Source organism: Ooceraea biroi, chromosome 11 (genome assembly GCF_003672135.1).
Source record: "Ooceraea biroi isolate clonal line C1 chromosome 11, Obir_v5.4, whole genome shotgun sequence".
In the NCBI taxonomy this organism is placed as follows: domain Eukaryota; kingdom Metazoa; phylum Arthropoda; class Insecta; order Hymenoptera; family Formicidae; genus Ooceraea; species Ooceraea biroi.
In genome coordinates, this window is record NC_039516.1 from 7,551,434 (window position 1) to 7,569,390 (window position 17,957).

The following is a 17,957-nucleotide window of genomic DNA, read 5'->3' on the forward strand; positions in this document are numbered from 1 at the left end:
GAATAAAATGTTTCTCCTTTTATGTTAATAAAATAATCTTTAATTTGTTATACGATAAATCACTTCAAATGTGGTAATACAATTTACTACACTCACAAAAACTATTTCATTGTATAATAAAATCAATTCCAAAATTTACTCCTTTAATTGTTATTAATGACAACTTATTACCTTATACAACAATCAACACCAAATGTCTCCGTAAATTATAATAACTGTCAAAGCTACACTGTCACTTAATAAAACTCAATTCCGCCGGCATTACTCTTGTCTTAAATAACTAATTGATTTTTCCCGTTTTTATATAATAACCGACCTTATTGGTTTTAACGAAAATTACCTACTTGCATAGGACTTTACTATAGTATAATAAAATCCATTGCAAATCAATTTGTTTCTTTGTTATAAAAAATAATTAAATATTTTATCCTGTCAATAACTCAAATGTATTAAGGCAAATTTGTAATACTTATCAATGGCTATATTAACCATATAATATAACCATATAATAAGATATATTTTTAAACCAATTCTTTCAATTATTACTACTAACATTAATACTTTTTATATAATAAACAATATTAAGTAGCTCAATGGTTTTGCTACACCTACAAAAATCTTCATGGTATTACAATTCAAACGATCTTAAATATTACCAATCTCGTAATATTATAAATATTATAAATTTATCAAATTATTAATGATAAATGTTGCAAAATTATTTTATTTAACTGCTAGAGTATATAAAACTGTTTTTATATATTTTACTGATTTTATGTATGTTTTGTGTTTTTATGTTTCAGACAAAATATATATATATATATATATACGTGACTAAATTAATTAAATAAATCTATCATAAAGCATAATAACTAAGTTATACATATATATTGTTTTTGTGCTTTTAATATTTTCTTTTCCCTTTATATATGTTAATATTATTACTTCATATATTTTTATATTAAAACTATCAAGCTAAAGCTTTTAACATAATAAATGTGTTGGTTAGGTTGCTAAGTAAATAATATTCTTGGTTAGACTAATAACAGGCTACTGTACGCAAGCCTGTGGTTAATAATAAGTAGTGAAGCAAAAATGGTAATTATCGATGGCGCTCAAAAATAACTATCAGTGGTTATACATTAATAATTAATATTGCAAATAAAAAAAAATAAAAATGGGTGTGAGGTGGACGTCAGGACGTCACAGCGGCAAGGTTTGCTTCAATTTTGATAAGAATTGTCTGACAAGTATTTGTGTTGCTCTGTCTTGGCAGAAAGATTCGAGCAAATTTACGGTAGAATATTTCGTCACATGATGCTGCAAATAACAAGGAAAGATTTGTCCGTAAATTTTGCGCATAGAAAAGAATAAATTTTTGCTACTCATGGTGTAACCCAAATTTTACGTCAATATAACAGCAAACCTTGCTCTGCACGACATAATAGCAAATATATGATAAGAATAGGGCAAATCTTGCCGTACATAGTATGACAGCAAATTTACGGAAAGAATAGGGCAAGGTTTGCTCGGGTACTACGAGACACAAAATATATGCAAATAACAGAGCATACCTTGTCATGGCGTCGCAAATTTCATTATGCTACTAATACGCCCATGCGGGAGTTTTGTCCTATACAGGGTGTTTCCTAAGTAAGTAGACAAACTTAAGGAGGATATTCCTTGGCATGGTTTAAGAAGAAAAGGTCATATAAACATATGTCCTAAACTGCTTTGTTTTCCAAAAAAAGTACATCACTGTTTTCGTTCACTTTTCGGATAGCGTGCTTTTGCAGTACGAGTCAACAGCGATGGGGATGGAGTGGGGATGGTCTCGCGGCGCCGCAAGTGAACACTCGTTTCAGACTGAGCCGCGCGGCCGCCGCGAGACCATTCCCACTCCATCCCCATCGCTGTTGACTCGTACTGCAAAAGCACGCTATCCAGCATCACTGCTATCACGTTATCTTTGACGCAAACTTTATTAGTTCCTATTAAGTTTAGTAATTTTATTAATTATGGTAAATTACACAAACGCCGAAATGGCAGATATGCATTTCGTATACGGTCTTGCTAATGGAAACGCTCGTCAAGCAAGACGTATTTACAATGACAGATACTTTTTTTTGGAAAACAAAGCAGTTTAGGACGTATGTTTATATGACCTTTTCTTCTTAAAATAAGCCAAGGAATATTCTCCTTAAGTTTGTCTACTTACTTAGGAAACACCCTGTATATATAACGGGCAACGGCTATGGTTCTTCCACTGTTTCCGAGTTCTTCTGAATTCAACCGCCGCGCGCCGTAGTGATTGTCACGAGGTTATTGCGAAGGATATATTTCCAGAAGATTCCTGTTAGCTGTTTCTGAATTGAACCACTGCAGTGATTACCACGATTATCAAAGGATATAGAGGTTATATTCCAGAAGAGATTTCTGTAAGACTTTCGAGGCGAGTATGAAACCGTTAAAATATTATGTTTCGCGTAAATGTTTTCGTTGATTGTCTGCGAGGCAACGAAGGCGGATTACTTCTGAAATTAGAAACACTTTGCGTTTTTCACAAGATTCTCGCGAGCAACCGGATAACACTGCTTCTTATATTGATGTTGCTAATTCTTTTCGGGCAGATAAAGTTCGTTTTTCAGACGATATTGCAAACGATATTTCTGATATTACAAATACCGATAATGTCGATAATGGTATATTGTGTAGTACTAATTATGATGACAGTACAGATTCTACTTCCTCATCTCTTTCTGTCATTGAGGATAGATCATTTCAAGATCGTTTAGCCACGTGTTTTGTTAATAATAATTTAACACATGTGCAAATTAATAATATTCTATCTGTTCTTCGAACACACACATGCTTTTCTTCGTTACCAAAAGATGTCAGAACTCTTTTAAAAACTCCACGAACACCTGTTGTCGTATCCAAAATAGATTCAGGAGAATATATTCATTTCCCTCTTGAGGCAGCAATTGTTAAAACACTATTACGTCTTCCATTAGTATCAGTACCACATGATTTAGAAATAGATTTTAATACAGATGGATGTAGTTTAGATAGGCATGGAAATATTCACATCTGGTCAATCCAATGTAGACTTGCAAATGTAAAACATACAAGGTCTATAATAATTGGAATATATAGTGGTGTTAAGAAGCCACAAGACCCAAATTTATTTTTTGAAAAATTTGTTGCCGATGTCAATACTATCATAACCAATGGTGGCATAGTTTATAATGGCCATAAGATAGCAATACGTTTAAGATGTTTTATAGCTGATGCACCAGCTCGAGCTTTTATTCTTAATCATAGAGGCCATACATCTGCAAATCCATGTTCAAAATGCAAAATTTCTGGTGTACGATGTAAAGGCAGATATGTATTTCCTGGTATTAATCATCCTCTTCGAATAAATGAAGAATATATCAATTGTATAGATGAGGATCATCATAGAGATGGTAAAAGTTCATTATCATTGTTACCTATAAGTATGATTACACAAGTTCCTTTTGAGTACATGCATTTGGTATGTTTGGGAGTTATGAAGAAACTTTTATCTGCATGGGTATGTGGTAAATATACACGTCTCACAAAGTTATCAGGAAGATCTATGTGACGTCCTGACGTCCACCTCACACCCATTTTTATTTTTTTTTATTTGCAATATTAATTATTAATGTATAACCACTGATAGTTATTTTTGAGCGCCATCGATAATTACCATTTTTGCTTCACTACTTATTATTAACCACAGGCTTGCGTACAGTAGCCTGTTATTAGTCTAACCAAGAATATTATTTACTTAGCAACCTAACCAACACATTTATTATGTTAAAAGCTTTAGCTTGATAGTTTTAATATAAAAATATATGAAGTAATAATATTAACATATATAAAGGGAAAAGAAAATATTAAAAGCACAAAAACAATATATATGTATAACTTAGTTATTATGCTTTATGATAGATTTATTTAATTAATTTAGTCACGTATATATATATATATATATATTTTGTCTGAAACATAAAAACACAAAAACATACATAAAATCAGTAAAATATATAAAAACAGTTTTATATACTCTAGCAGTTAAATAAAATAATTTTGCAACATTTATCATTAATAATTTGATAAATTTATAATATTTATAATATTACGAGATTGGTAATATTTAAGATCGTTTGAATTGTAATACCATGAAGATTTTTGTAGGTGTAGCAAAACCATTGAGCTACTTAATATTGTTTATTATATAAAAAGTATTAATGTTAGTAGTAATAATTGAAAGAATTGGTTTAAAAATATATCTTATTATATGGTTATATTATATGGTTAATATAGCCATTGATAAGTATTACAAATTTGCCTTAATACATTTGAGTTATTGACAGGATAAAATATTTAATTATTTTTTATAACAAAGAAACAAATTGATTTGCAATGGATTTTATTATACTATAGTAAAGTCCTATGCAAGTAGGTAATTTTCGTTAAAACCAATAAGGTCGGTTATTATATAAAAACGGGAAAAATCAATTAGTTATTTAAGACAAGAGTAATGCCGGCGGAATTGAGTTTTATTAAGTGACAGTGTAGCTTTGACAGTTATTATAATTTACGGAGACATTTGGTGTTGATTGTTGTATAAGGTAATAAGTTGTCATTAATAACAATTAAAGGAGTAAATTTTGGAATTGATTTTATTATACAATGAAATAGTTTTTGTGAGTGTAGTAAATTGTATTACCACATTTGAAGTGATTTATCGTATAACAAATTAAAGATTATTTTATTAACATAAAAGGAGAAACATTTTATAAGTAAAAGAATATAGAATATTTATCTACATTCTTAGTCAAGAAGAAGTACATATTTAAAGTTATGAAATTGCAATAACATTTCACCAACTTTTTTTGGTCTAAAAGTTGAACCGTAAGGAAATAATTTGTTATAATTATAATGAAGCATCTAGGTCATAAGAGGAAACTAATAGGGACCTCAGATTTTGAAAATAATCATTTTTACGGAAGTGACCAACAACTTTTGGGAATCATCATTTTTAGCTAGGCTGATGGTACCTTTGATGAAATTTTCCTTATCGCATCACGGGATCATTGAGAAACCGCAAAAATTGCAAAGTCACTATTCGTTAAACAAATCAGCGTTATTTTTCAATATTTATAGTGTAGAAAGTTTTAATGAAATATTAATAGTTTAGAAGTTACAAAGTTAAAAACAATTAAAGTCAAAAGCAATTAGTGAACAATTTAATATAAAAGGAAATAAGTTGTTTAACGCAAAAATATTAAGAAAAGAATAAATCGTTAATTAATTATGAATAAAAGTATATTACACATGGTATTACATACATAGTAAGGATTATTGAATTTATTTAAAGGAATATTTTATGTTACTGAGCATTAATTTACGTATATAATTATTACGCACTTAATCCGTTAATAATTAAGTATATTAACCACACCATATACGAACACACTTATATATGTGAGTATAACCCATAAAACAATTATTGGTTATTTAAGATTTTATGAATTAATTATGACTAACATTGTATTGGAATAATAATTTTATACGGTTTAATTATAGTATTAAACCCGGCACACCAATAGTTGCTTTATTAATAATTTTATAATAACCAAAGAATAGACGTGCAAGTACATACACGTGTATATCTATATATATAGGCATCCCTATAAATATAAGACAATTATTGGTTGAGTGAGATTTTATAAGTTTATTAGAATGGTATCTTGAAATAATAATTTTAGATGATCTAATTACATTATTAAAGGCTCATGATACCAATAATTGATTTTACAATAATTTACAATGATTATTATTCAGCTGAGTGCGTTATATTATTAAGTAGACGTATGCAAGGTCTTATAATAATTTATGCATAAGACTACGAGCATATAAAATGCATATGTCAAGCGTTATAATTTTAAGAATTAAATTTGTGAGCATTACAGAATTATTTAAATATTAATTTGAATAAGACAGTGAACACAGCGTTAAGTAACAAAGGAATAAAGATTTAAATTCACGAAGGAATATTATTTCATGGTGACTAATTGTAAAAGACGGTGACTTGTCGGCACCTGATTGAAATAATAATCCAAGACCGCTGTCTTAATCAAAGGTTGAATAGATATCTCGAGTAAGATATATCGGCAGGAAGTTGCAGCTGCCATTTGATTCGGAGAAACTCCGGTTGATTAAAAAGTATAACAGATGAGCGATAATTCTGTACTGAGAACTTTATGTTGAACTTACGCGTCAAAATACGTTTATCTTTTGTAAGCGTTGAGCTCACCGTTGAGCTCATCGTCCCCACTAGACGCACCGTGAGACCAATCCCACCACTTAAGTTTTCGATCCCACCATAAGAAGCTTCGAAAACGAAGAACCAATGAGTTAAGTGGGCAGAGCCTCCCTACTATTTTAGTTTTTGCTTTAACCGTAGCGTCCCCACTTATTGTAATCCCTTCTCGAGCTACAGGGACCCTGTCCCCACGCATCATAATTTTCGAGTATATAACATGGTGCAGCAGAAGAGAACGAGGACTATTACGATTACTACCATTATTATTACGACTACTATTATTGGAGTCGCAGCTAGCGTAAATTCGCTAACTAAGCGTAAAATATAACGTAGAGCCAGTGAAGTTTGAGTTATTACCGAAGTCTGATTGACTTATTCTTTTGCTGCTACATCATCAAGTGCTTCCTGACCTGAGGATTAGATCTGTGCGAACGCTTGTGAGTAGATTTATTTCATTATTTTATACTCGCTGCTCTTATGGAACGTTATACTTGTACTCCATATACATACTACACATTTTGACAGATTTATAAAGCTTCAATACATTATTACACTTACAGTTACTTAATATTTCTGATTTATAATTACTTGGAAACAATTACTGGCCTGAGGGTTCAGATTTATATGACATTTGCGAATAAAATTATTTCAAGTAACACATATATTCATATTGTAACCAACTTCTATATTACACTTGATTTTAGTAATAAACTTTTGATTAATTTGATTGTTCATTAAATATACCCTTCAATTATTATTGTTTAATCATTGAGAATAATGTTAGTGGTACAACAGTTGCAATTAACATATTTAACTTTAACTTTCGTTCAGAATCGCTCGCCAGCGTAAATTCGCAGCGAAGCGTCATCCTATATTGAATATATAGTACATGAATGCATTAATTATTTGAATTTATTTGTGCGAGGCATACCCATTTATTTCAATTATATTAAAAGCGTTAATTCGCTTTTTCCCTTTGAATACCATTAACAGCGACTTCATTCGCTGTGATTTATCCTTTGAAAACATTCGAGGGCGAACATTCGCTTCCATACCTGTCATATACCACGGCGTGTATAGCCGCCATTTTCTCATCCTTTAGCTCGGTATAGAACATATATGCCTCATTACACAATTAAGTTGCATTTAATATTTAAGTGAATTAAAATCAAATCATACCATTATTTGAAGGATAATTCGATTATAAACATTAATTTAACATTTGCATTACAAGTTTATTACATTTGTGTACTTAAATCAAGTGAGCATGGTAAAAAGTTCGACTCACACTAGTGACAATAGTACGACTTACGCTAGTGACAATTACGCTAGTGACAATATTAAGGAATTGCTGACTTACCATAAGGCAGTGCACGGTGAATTAATAATTTAATCTTGGTTACAGTATATCACTAACAAGATTTAAGTTTAATAAATTACATAATTTTCGTTTATTGTATTGTTAAGCACGAACATAGATTCATTCGTCTGACCAATTCCTTATGTATACTACGTCTGACCAAATCATTATATATTCTACCTGATACATTCAATTTAGTCACAGGAGGTATATTTTATTTAATTACAAATAAAGCATTACGAAATTATGAATAACAGTTAATAACGAATTAGAATCTATATTAATTTGTTTTAAATCATTATTTTATTCTTCAACTCCATCACCGTGTATGAGCATAAAGTGCTCTTCTTATTTTTACTTTTCTGCTTTTTTTTTTTTTTTTTTTTCTAATCTCTTTTTTCTAAGCACTTGCTTTTCTAATAATATTTTTCTTTATCATTTAATTGTTTCTGCTTGATTTCTATTCGCCATTGCACTATCTCCAGCCTCGATACGTACGGTGTGAATGACATTTAATATTTTTCATTATTATTTTTTTAATCAATTCTATATTTATCCGTTTGTTAATCAATTAACCATAAATCCAATCAACCATAACCATCCAAAATTTTTGTTGACCGTCTGTTTGTCACGTCCGGGAAGTGAGAATGTAGACGATCAGGTACCTGTCCCAAATCTATCCCTCAGGTGATTTGATTTCAGGTGCTCTCTTTTGATTATGGGTCAATCTGCATACACCGACTTTACCCGGGAATGGAGAGAGCTTGCGATTAACTCTTACGGTGATGAAATCGTGATTGTCAAAAGGAAAATATTGTAATCAATATTGATTGTAACTTGATATCTCCTATTATTAATAAATAAAAATGAATTTAAATTATTATCTCTTTTAATTCTTCAACAAAATTATGGTATAAGAATAGGAAAATATTGGAAAAGAAATCGTAGCGTAATGTCGCTGTGTAGTGTATGACAGTGGTATAATATGAAATAAGGGCGTCACTTCGCTCTTACTAATGGAAAAATGAAAAGGATGAGCAATAATAATGCTCATATGCAAAGGATTGATAAAATAAAATATCTCAAAAGAAAAGTAGGCAGGTTACTATGCCTTTCTTTAAGTGGAATGTAACACAAAGTAAGGAGACGAGCACTTTTATGCTCATACACGGTGATGGAGTTGAAGAATAAAATAATGATTTAAAACAAATTAATATAGATTGTAATTCGTTATTAACTGTTATTCATAATTTCGTAATGCTTTATTTGGTAATTAAATAAAATATACCTCCTGTGACTAAATTGAATGTATCAGGTAGAATATATAATGATTTGGTCAGACGTAGTATACATAAGGAATTGGTCAGACGAATGAATCTATGTTCGTGCTTAACAATACAATAAACGAAAATTATGTAATTTATTAAACTTAAATCTTGTTAGTGATATACTGTAACCAAGATTAAAATTATTAATTCACCGTGCACTGCCTTATGGTAAGTCAGCAATTCCTTAATATTGTCACTAGCGTAATTGTCACTAGCGTAATTGTCACTAGCGTAAGTCGTACTATTGTCACTAGTGTGAGTCGAACTTTTTACCATGCTCACTTGATTTAAGTACACAAATGTAATAAACTTGTAATGCAAATGTTAAATTAATGTTTATAATCGAATTATCCTTCAAATAATGGTATGATTTGATTTTAATTCACTTAAATATTAAATGCGACTTAATTGTGTAATGAGGCATATATGTTCGTATACCGAGCTAAAGGATGAGAAAATGGCGGCTATACACGCCGTGGTATATGACAGGTATGGAGGCGAATGTTCGCCCTCGAATGTTTTCAAAGGATAAATCACAGCGAATGATGTCGCTGTTAATGGTATTCAAAGGGAAAAAGCGATTTAACGCTTTTAATATAATTGAAATAAATGGGTATGCCTCGCACAAATAAATTGATATAATTAATGCATTCATGCACTATATATTCAATATAGGATGACGCTTCGCTGCGAATTTACGCTGGCGAGCGATTCTGAACAAAAGTTAAAGTTAAATTATGGTTAATTGCAACTGTTGTACCATTAACATTATTCTCAATGATTAAACAATAATAATTGAAGGGTATATTTAATGAACAATCAAATTAATCAAAAGTTTATTACTAAAATCAAGTGTAATATAGAAGTTGGTTACAATATGAATATATGTGTTACTTGAAATAATTTTATTCGCAAATGTCATATAAATCTGAACCCTCAGGCCAGTAATTGTTTCACAACTAATTATAAATCAAAAATATTAAGTAACTGTAAGTGTAATAGTGTATTGAAGCTTTATAAATCTGTCAAAATGTGTAGTATGTATATGGAGTACAAGTATAACGTTCCATAAGAGCAGCGAGTATAAAATAATTAAATAAATCTACTCACAAGCGTTCGCACAAATCTAACCCTCAGGTCAGGAAGCACTTGATGATGTAGCAGCAAAAGAATAAGTCAATCAGACTTTGGTAATAACTCAAACTTCACTGGCTCTACGTTATATTTTACGCTTAGTTAGCGAATTTACGCTAGCTAGCGACTCCAATAATGTAATTAAAATAAGTTAGTCAAAAGGGTGTCAAAAGTAAGTTAAAAAGTGTCTAAGTCTACAAAAGGTGTATTCTCTGGCTGCTGCATCACGTTATATACTCAAAATTATGATGCGTGGGGACAGGGTCCCTGTAGCTCGAGAAGGGATTACAATAAGTGGGGACGCTACGGTTAAAGCAAAAACTAAAATAGTAGGGAGACTCTGCCCACTTAACTCATTGGTTCTTCGTTTTCGAAGCTTCTTATGGTGGGATCGAAAACTTAAGTGGTGGGATTGGTCTCACGGTGCGTCTAGTGGGGACGATGAGCTCAACGGTGAGCTCAACGCTTACAAAAGATAAACGTATTTTGACGCGTAAGTTCAACATGAAATTCTCAGTACAGAATTATCGCTCATCTGTTATGCTTTTTAATCAACCGGAGTTTCTCCGAATCAAATGGCAGCTGCAACTTCCTGCCGATATGTCTTGCTCGAGATATCTATTCAACCTTTGATTAAGACAGCGGTCTTGGATTATTATTTCAATCAGGTGCCGACAAGTCACCGTCTTTTACAATTAGTCATCATGAAATAATATTCCTTCGTGAATTTAAATCTTTATTCCTTTGTTACTTAACGCTGTGTTCACTGTCTTATTCAAATTAATATTCAAATAATTCTGTAATGCTCACAAATTTAATTCTTAAAATTATAACGCTTGACATATGCATTTTATATGCTCCTAGTCTTATGCATGAATTATTATAAGACCCTGCATACGTCTACTTAATAATATAACGCACTTAGTGAAATAATAATCATTATTAATTATTGTGAAATCAATTATTGGTATCGTGAGCCTTTAATAATGTAATTAAATCATCTAAAATTATTATTTCAATATACCATTCTAATAAACTTATAAAATCTCACTCAACCAATAATTGTCTTATATATATAGGGATACCTATATATATAGATATACACGTGTATGTACTTGCACGTCTATTCTTTGGTTATTATAAAATTAGTAATAAAGCAACTATTGGTGTGCCGGGTTTAATATTATAATTAAACCGTATAAAATTATTATTCCAATACAATATTAGTCTTAATTAATTCATAAAATCTTAAATAACCAATAATTCTTTTATGGGTTATATGCACATATATAAGTGTGTTCGTATATGGTGTTGTTAATATACTTAATTATTAACAGATTAAATGCGTAATAATTATATACTTAAATTAATGCTCAGTAACATAAAATATTCCTTTAAATAAATTCAATAATCCTTACTATGAATGTAATACCATGTGTAATATACTTTTATTCATAATTAATTAACGATTTATTCTTTTCTTAATATTTTTGGGTTAAACACTTATTTCCTTTTATATTAAATTGTTCACTAATTGATTTTGACTTTAATTGTTTTTAACTTTGTAACTTCTAAACTATTAATATTTCATTAAAACTTTCTACACTATAAATATTGAAAAATAACGCTGATTTGTTTAACAAATAGTGACTTTGCAATTTTTGTGGTTTCTCAATGATCCCGTGGTGCGATAAGAAAAATTTCATCACAGGTACCATCAGCCTAGCTAAAAATGATGATTCCCAAAAGTTGTTGGTCACTTCCGTAAAAATGATTATTTTCAAAATCTGAGGTCCCTATTAGTTTTCTCTTATGACCTAGATGCTTCAATATAATTATAACAAATTATTTCCTTACGGTTCAAATTTTAGACCCAAAAAATTTAGTAAAATTTTATTGCAATTTCGTAACTTTAAATACGTACTTCTTTTTGACTAAGATTGTAGACAAATATTCTACATTCTTTTACTTATAAAATGTTTCTCCTTTTATGTTAATAAAATAATCTTTAATTTTTTATACGATAAATCATTTCAAATGTGGTAATACAATTAACTACACTCACAAAAACTATTTCATTGTATAATAAACTTAATTCCAAAATTTACTCCTTTAATTGTTATTAATGAAAACTTATGACCTTGTACAACAATCAACACCAAATGTCTCCGTAAATTATAATAACTATCAAAGCTACACTGTCACTTAATAAAACTCAATTCCGCCGGCATTATTTTTACTCTTGTCTTAAATAACTAATTGATTTTTCCTGTTTTTATATAATAACCGACCTTATTGGTTTTAACGAAAAGTACCTACTTGCAAAGGACTTTACTATAGTATATTAAAATCCATTTTAAATCCATTTGTTTCTTTGTTATAAAAAATAATTAAATATTTTATCCTGTCAATAACCCAAATGTATTAAGCCAAATTTGTAATACTTATCAATGGCTATATAACCAATATAATAAGATATATTTCCAAACCAATTCTTTCAATTATTACAACTCACATTAATACTTTTTATATAATAAACAATATTAAGTAGCTCAATGGTTTTGCTACACCTACAAAAACCTTCATGGTATTACAATTCAAACAATTTTAAATATTACCAATCTCGTAATATTATATTTTAAATATATCAAATTATTAATGATAAATGTTTCAAAATTATTTTATTTAACTGCTTGAACATATAAAACTGTTTTTATATATTTTACTGATGTTATGTATGTTTTTGTGTTTTTACGTTTTAGATAATATATATATATATATACGTGACTATATTAATTAAATAAATCTATCATAAAGCATAATAACTAAGTTATACATTTATATTGTTTTTGTGCTTTTAATATTTTCCTTTCCCTTTATATATGTTAATATTATTACTTCATATATTTTTATATTATCATAATAAATGTGTCGGTTAGGTTGCTAAGTAAATAATATTCTTGGTTAGGTCAATAACAGACTACTGTACGTAAGCCTGTGGTTAATAATAAGTAGTGAAGCAAAAATGGTAAGTATCAATGGCGCTCAAAAATAACTATCAGTGGTTATACATTAATAATTAATATTGCAAATAAAAAAAAATTAAAAATGGGTGTGAGGTGGACGCCAGGACGTCACAGTATAATAAAATCCATTTCAAATCCATTTGTTTCTTTGTTATAAAAAATAATTAAATATTTTATCCTGTCAATAACCCAAATGTATTAAGCCAAATTTGTAATACTTATCAATGGCTATATAACCATATAATAAGATATATTTTTAAACCAATTCTTTCAATTATTACAACTCACAGTAATACTTTTTATATAATAAACAATATTAAGTAGCTCAATGGTTTTGCTACACCTACAAAAACCTTCATGGTATTACAATTCAAACGATCGTAAATATTACCAATCTCGTAATATTATAGTATAAATCTATCAAATTATTAATGATAAATGTTTCAAAGTTATTTTATTTAACTGCTAGAACATATAAAACTGTTTTTATATATTTTACTGATTTTATGTATGTTTTTGTGCTTTTATGTTTCAGAAAATATATATATATATATATACGTGACTAAATTAATTAAATAAATCTATCATAAAGCATATAACTAAGTTATACATATATATTGTTTTTGTGCTTTTAATATTTTCTTTTCCTTTTATATATGTTAATATTATTACTTCATAAATTTTTATATTAAAACTAGTATCAAGCTAAAGCTTTTAACATAATAAATGTGTCGGTTAGGTTGCTAAGTAAATAATATTCTTGGTTAGGTTAATAACAGACTACTCTACGTAAGCCTGTGGTTAATAATAAGTAGTGAAGCAAAAATGGTAAGTATCAATGGCGCTCAAAAATAACTATCAGCGGTTATACATTAATAATTAATATTGCAAATAAAAAAAATTAAAAAATGGGTGTGAGGTGGATGTCAGGACGTCACAGTACTTAAGATGGTCTTAAATAAGAATCAACAATAAATATCGGCTAAAGAGTAATAATAAAAAGTAATAGATTTTCTGGTTTGCATAAATACCTAACTAAAGTAATAGATTTTCTGGTTTGCATAAATACCCATTGTAGTTGGCGCAATTTGTTAATATCATTAGTTTTGTGGAGTTCTTTTTTGAAAGAACTTCGGGTTTGTAAGATATCATTAGTTTTGTAGAGTTCTTTTGTGAAAGAACTTCGAGTTTGAAAAATATCAGTTTTGTAGAGTTCTTTTTTGAAAGAATTTCGGGTTTGAAAGAACTTCGGGCGCTTATACTTGACGCTTTTTTTATACCTTTTTTAAAAAAGGTAATTTTGGTGTGATTTCACACATTTTGTAGTGTGAAGTATGTTATTCTTTTCTTTTTATTAACGGCATTAATAACATTTATTATCAGCAAAATGATTTGTTAATATCAGTAGTTTGTAGAGTTTTTTTTGAAAGAATTTCGGGTTTGAAAAAATTACAGAATACACAGCCAATCTTGCCGTTAGACAATTATACTGTTTCAACATCATCTTATAAAATCATCTTACTTCTAACAAAGCGAGTTTCTTTCTAACAAAACGATTTTCTTCGTAAATATCTTCGTAAATAAACTACACAATTAAAACACATATTAACAATAATATCGTAAATATCTTCGTAAATAAACTACACAATTACAACACATATTAACAATAATATATATCTCTGCCTACATGTAACTGTCATAACGAAAAGGAAGCGAAGGAAACTCGGTGAAGGATGATGCGAAACATCGGAACGAATATACACGAATGTAATGATTGTAATTGTAATGATAACTTCACATCACTCTTCCGGCATCAATCTCACCATCGTAAAGGAACTCATGCGTGACTCTTTATCTCTAAATGTTTCTTGGCATCCATCCAACTTTCACATCACTCTTCGGCTCTCATCCTCATCATCGATAAAAGGACAGAAGTGCAATAAACTAATAGAACACACATGCAATAAACATTTAGCAATACCATGAAGAACAAAGATATAAAATTTATAAAAGTAATCATCAATAGAAGAACAGAAATGCAATAAACTATTAGCAGGTTGCGAACAGTTACCATGAAGAACATAGATAGAACATTTATAAAATTAATTATCAATTAAAGAACAGAAATGCAATAAATAAAATTAATCATTGATAAAGGACAGAAATGCAATTATTAGCAGGTTGTGAACAGTCTGGTAACACTGGCATGAAGAACGTAGATATAAAATTATTGACAGCTAATCAACATAACCAAATAGTACTTACAAGCCGCACATGTCTTCCTTGGCTGCCTTCGGATTCTCCGCCCGGTCTCACATCTTCCTTGACATGTGTTCTTTATAGCTGCAGTGCTGGACTATTGCACTTGAACTCACTCAAACTACTTCTTGCACTTCATCACGTCGTAAACACTAATATTCACACATGGCGCGAGACATTATCGTGCCTCTTGATTGGCCAAGTCTCTAGTCAATGAAGAACGTTCTGTAGCACATTTCTTCTCCCCTTCCGCTTTACCCCTTGCCCACACTTGACGATGACGGAGAAAACGGAGTATCTTAATCGTAAAATCGTCATTTCCAACTTTGCATTGCAATATCTCCGCTCTTAGGGCACGTAGAAGAAAAATAAAAACACTTTTATTACATAATTCGACTCCAAGCTAACCATTGAGCCTACTCTGAACTTGATTCGTTCAGCGGTTATTGAGATCTAATAATCTGAGTGTCTGCGAAAGCGTCGCTTCGCGTAACAGTACACGGTCGGTCTCGCTGCGCATATACTTGGCGCGAGACACTGCCGTGTCTCTTGATTAAGTATAACAATATATAAAATCGGTATTTCTAACATTTTATTGCACTTGCATAAAATATACTAAAATTTACATTAATTTTTTATTTTATGTTTGCAGAATGATAGACACTGATGATGATATCATATTACGAGGAGATTGCTCGGTGGCAACACCGCCGCCGCCGCCACCACCGCCACCACCGCTGGTTCCGCTGCTGCAGGCTTTCAAGCCGTTTGCACCGCCGCCGCCGTGTTCTACGCCACTACCACCGCCGCCGTCACCGCCTTCCACGCCAGTGCCACAGCCGCCGCTACCGTCTTGCTCGCCGGTGCTTCCGCCGCTGCCGTCTTCCACGCCGGTGTCACCGCCACCGCCGCTGTCTTGCCCGCCGGTGCCGTCTTGCTCGCCGGTGCCACCGCCGCCGCCGCCGCCGCCGCCGCCGCCGCCGCCGCCGTCGATGTCCGCGAGCCAGCCTACCTGTGGAGCATCCCTGACGGGCGCTACATCAACGGCATCCACAGTACAGACGCGACGTAACTAATCACTTATATTGTTAAAAAACAAAAAGTCGCTCAGTATACTAACCTACTATATATAATATATAATATACTAAATTCTTGTCTTATACACATTAACAGCTCCACGATAGAAACGTGCTGACCGCGGAAGGAAGCGCGGCCTTGGCATCGGCCAAGGTCGCGGAGGACGAGGACAAGGACGAGGTCGCGAAGGACGAGGACGAGGACGAGGACGAGGACAAGGAAAATCGCAGTACATTACGATTCCCATAAATTTTAACTAAACCATGTACTTACCACATATTTAATATAATAAACAGAAGTAACATACAAAAATAATGCGCTATATAATTACATTCCTCTCTGCATCCATCCAACCGTTACGTCACACAATCTTCCACCATCATCCTCACCATACATAAAAGAACATAGAAAGCAATAAAATATGATGACATTTTGAAATGTTACGATGAAGAATGCATATGTACAATTATTTTACGTTTGAACAACGATGCACGTTACCTTCAGTAAGTGTAACATTTGCTATATGTCATATGTAAGCCGAAACGAGTAAAAATTATTAACGTGCACACCAGCTGGAGTAAAACGTATCCACAGATTGATTAATAAAGTGACTCATGCGTGCTTTATACAGGGTGTTTCCTAAGTAAGTAGACAAACTTAAGGAGGATATTCCTTGGCTTATTTTAAGAAGAAGAGGTCATATAAACATATGTCCTAAACTGCTTTGTTTTCCAAAAAAAGTACATTACTGTTTTCGTTCACTTTTCGGATAGCGTGCTTTAAATCCAGTAGATTTTTTTCTATGGGGACAGCTTAAATCTTTAGTTTACGCTACACCTATTCAAAATGAAGAAGATCTCAGAAATCGCATAATAGATGGATGTGAAAGAATACGTAACACTCCAGGTATTTTTGAGCGTGTACGTCAATCAATGGAAAGGAGAGTTGAGGCGTGTATCATGGCTGCAGGTGGACATTTTCAGCAGTTACTGTGATGTTATTATTTTTCTTTTTAGTTACTATTTTCTTTTTCGTTATAATTTTTCTTTTTGGTTACTATTGTTTTTCATTTGTTTCATTTGCAATAACACAAACTGTTCTATAATAAACGAAAAGTGAACGAAAACAGTGATGTACTTTTTTTTGGAAAACAAAGCAGTTTAGGACATATGTTTATATGACCTTTTCTTCTTAAAATAAGCCAAGGAATATCCTCCTTAAGTTTGTCTACTTACTTAGGAAACACCCTGTATAAGTACATTCCTCTCTGCATCCATCGAACTGTTACGTCACACAATCTTCCACCATCATCCCACCTTACATAAAAGAAAAGAAATGCAATAAATATGATGACATTGTGAAATGTTACGATGAAGAACGAATATGTACACTTATTTTACGTACCTCCAGTAAGT

The 17,957-nt window shown here is 31.2% G+C and overlaps 1 protein-coding gene across 1 annotated transcript in view; it reads left to right on the forward strand.

Annotated features, from left to right (window-relative positions):
- The window catches only part of LOC113562958, a 26,123-nt gene extending 9,332 nt beyond the window's left edge, over positions 1-16,791 (forward strand). The window contains exons 2-4 of the mRNA XM_026973821.1: positions 2,631-3,624; positions 16,118-16,409; positions 16,639-16,791. Of these exons, the coding sequence (XP_026829622.1) occupies positions 2,631-3,624; positions 16,118-16,409; positions 16,639-16,791 (1,439 nt within the window). The remainder of the gene's footprint in view (positions 1-2,630; positions 3,625-16,117; positions 16,410-16,638) is intronic.
- The last annotated feature ends 1,166 nt before the right edge of the window (positions 16,792-17,957 follow it).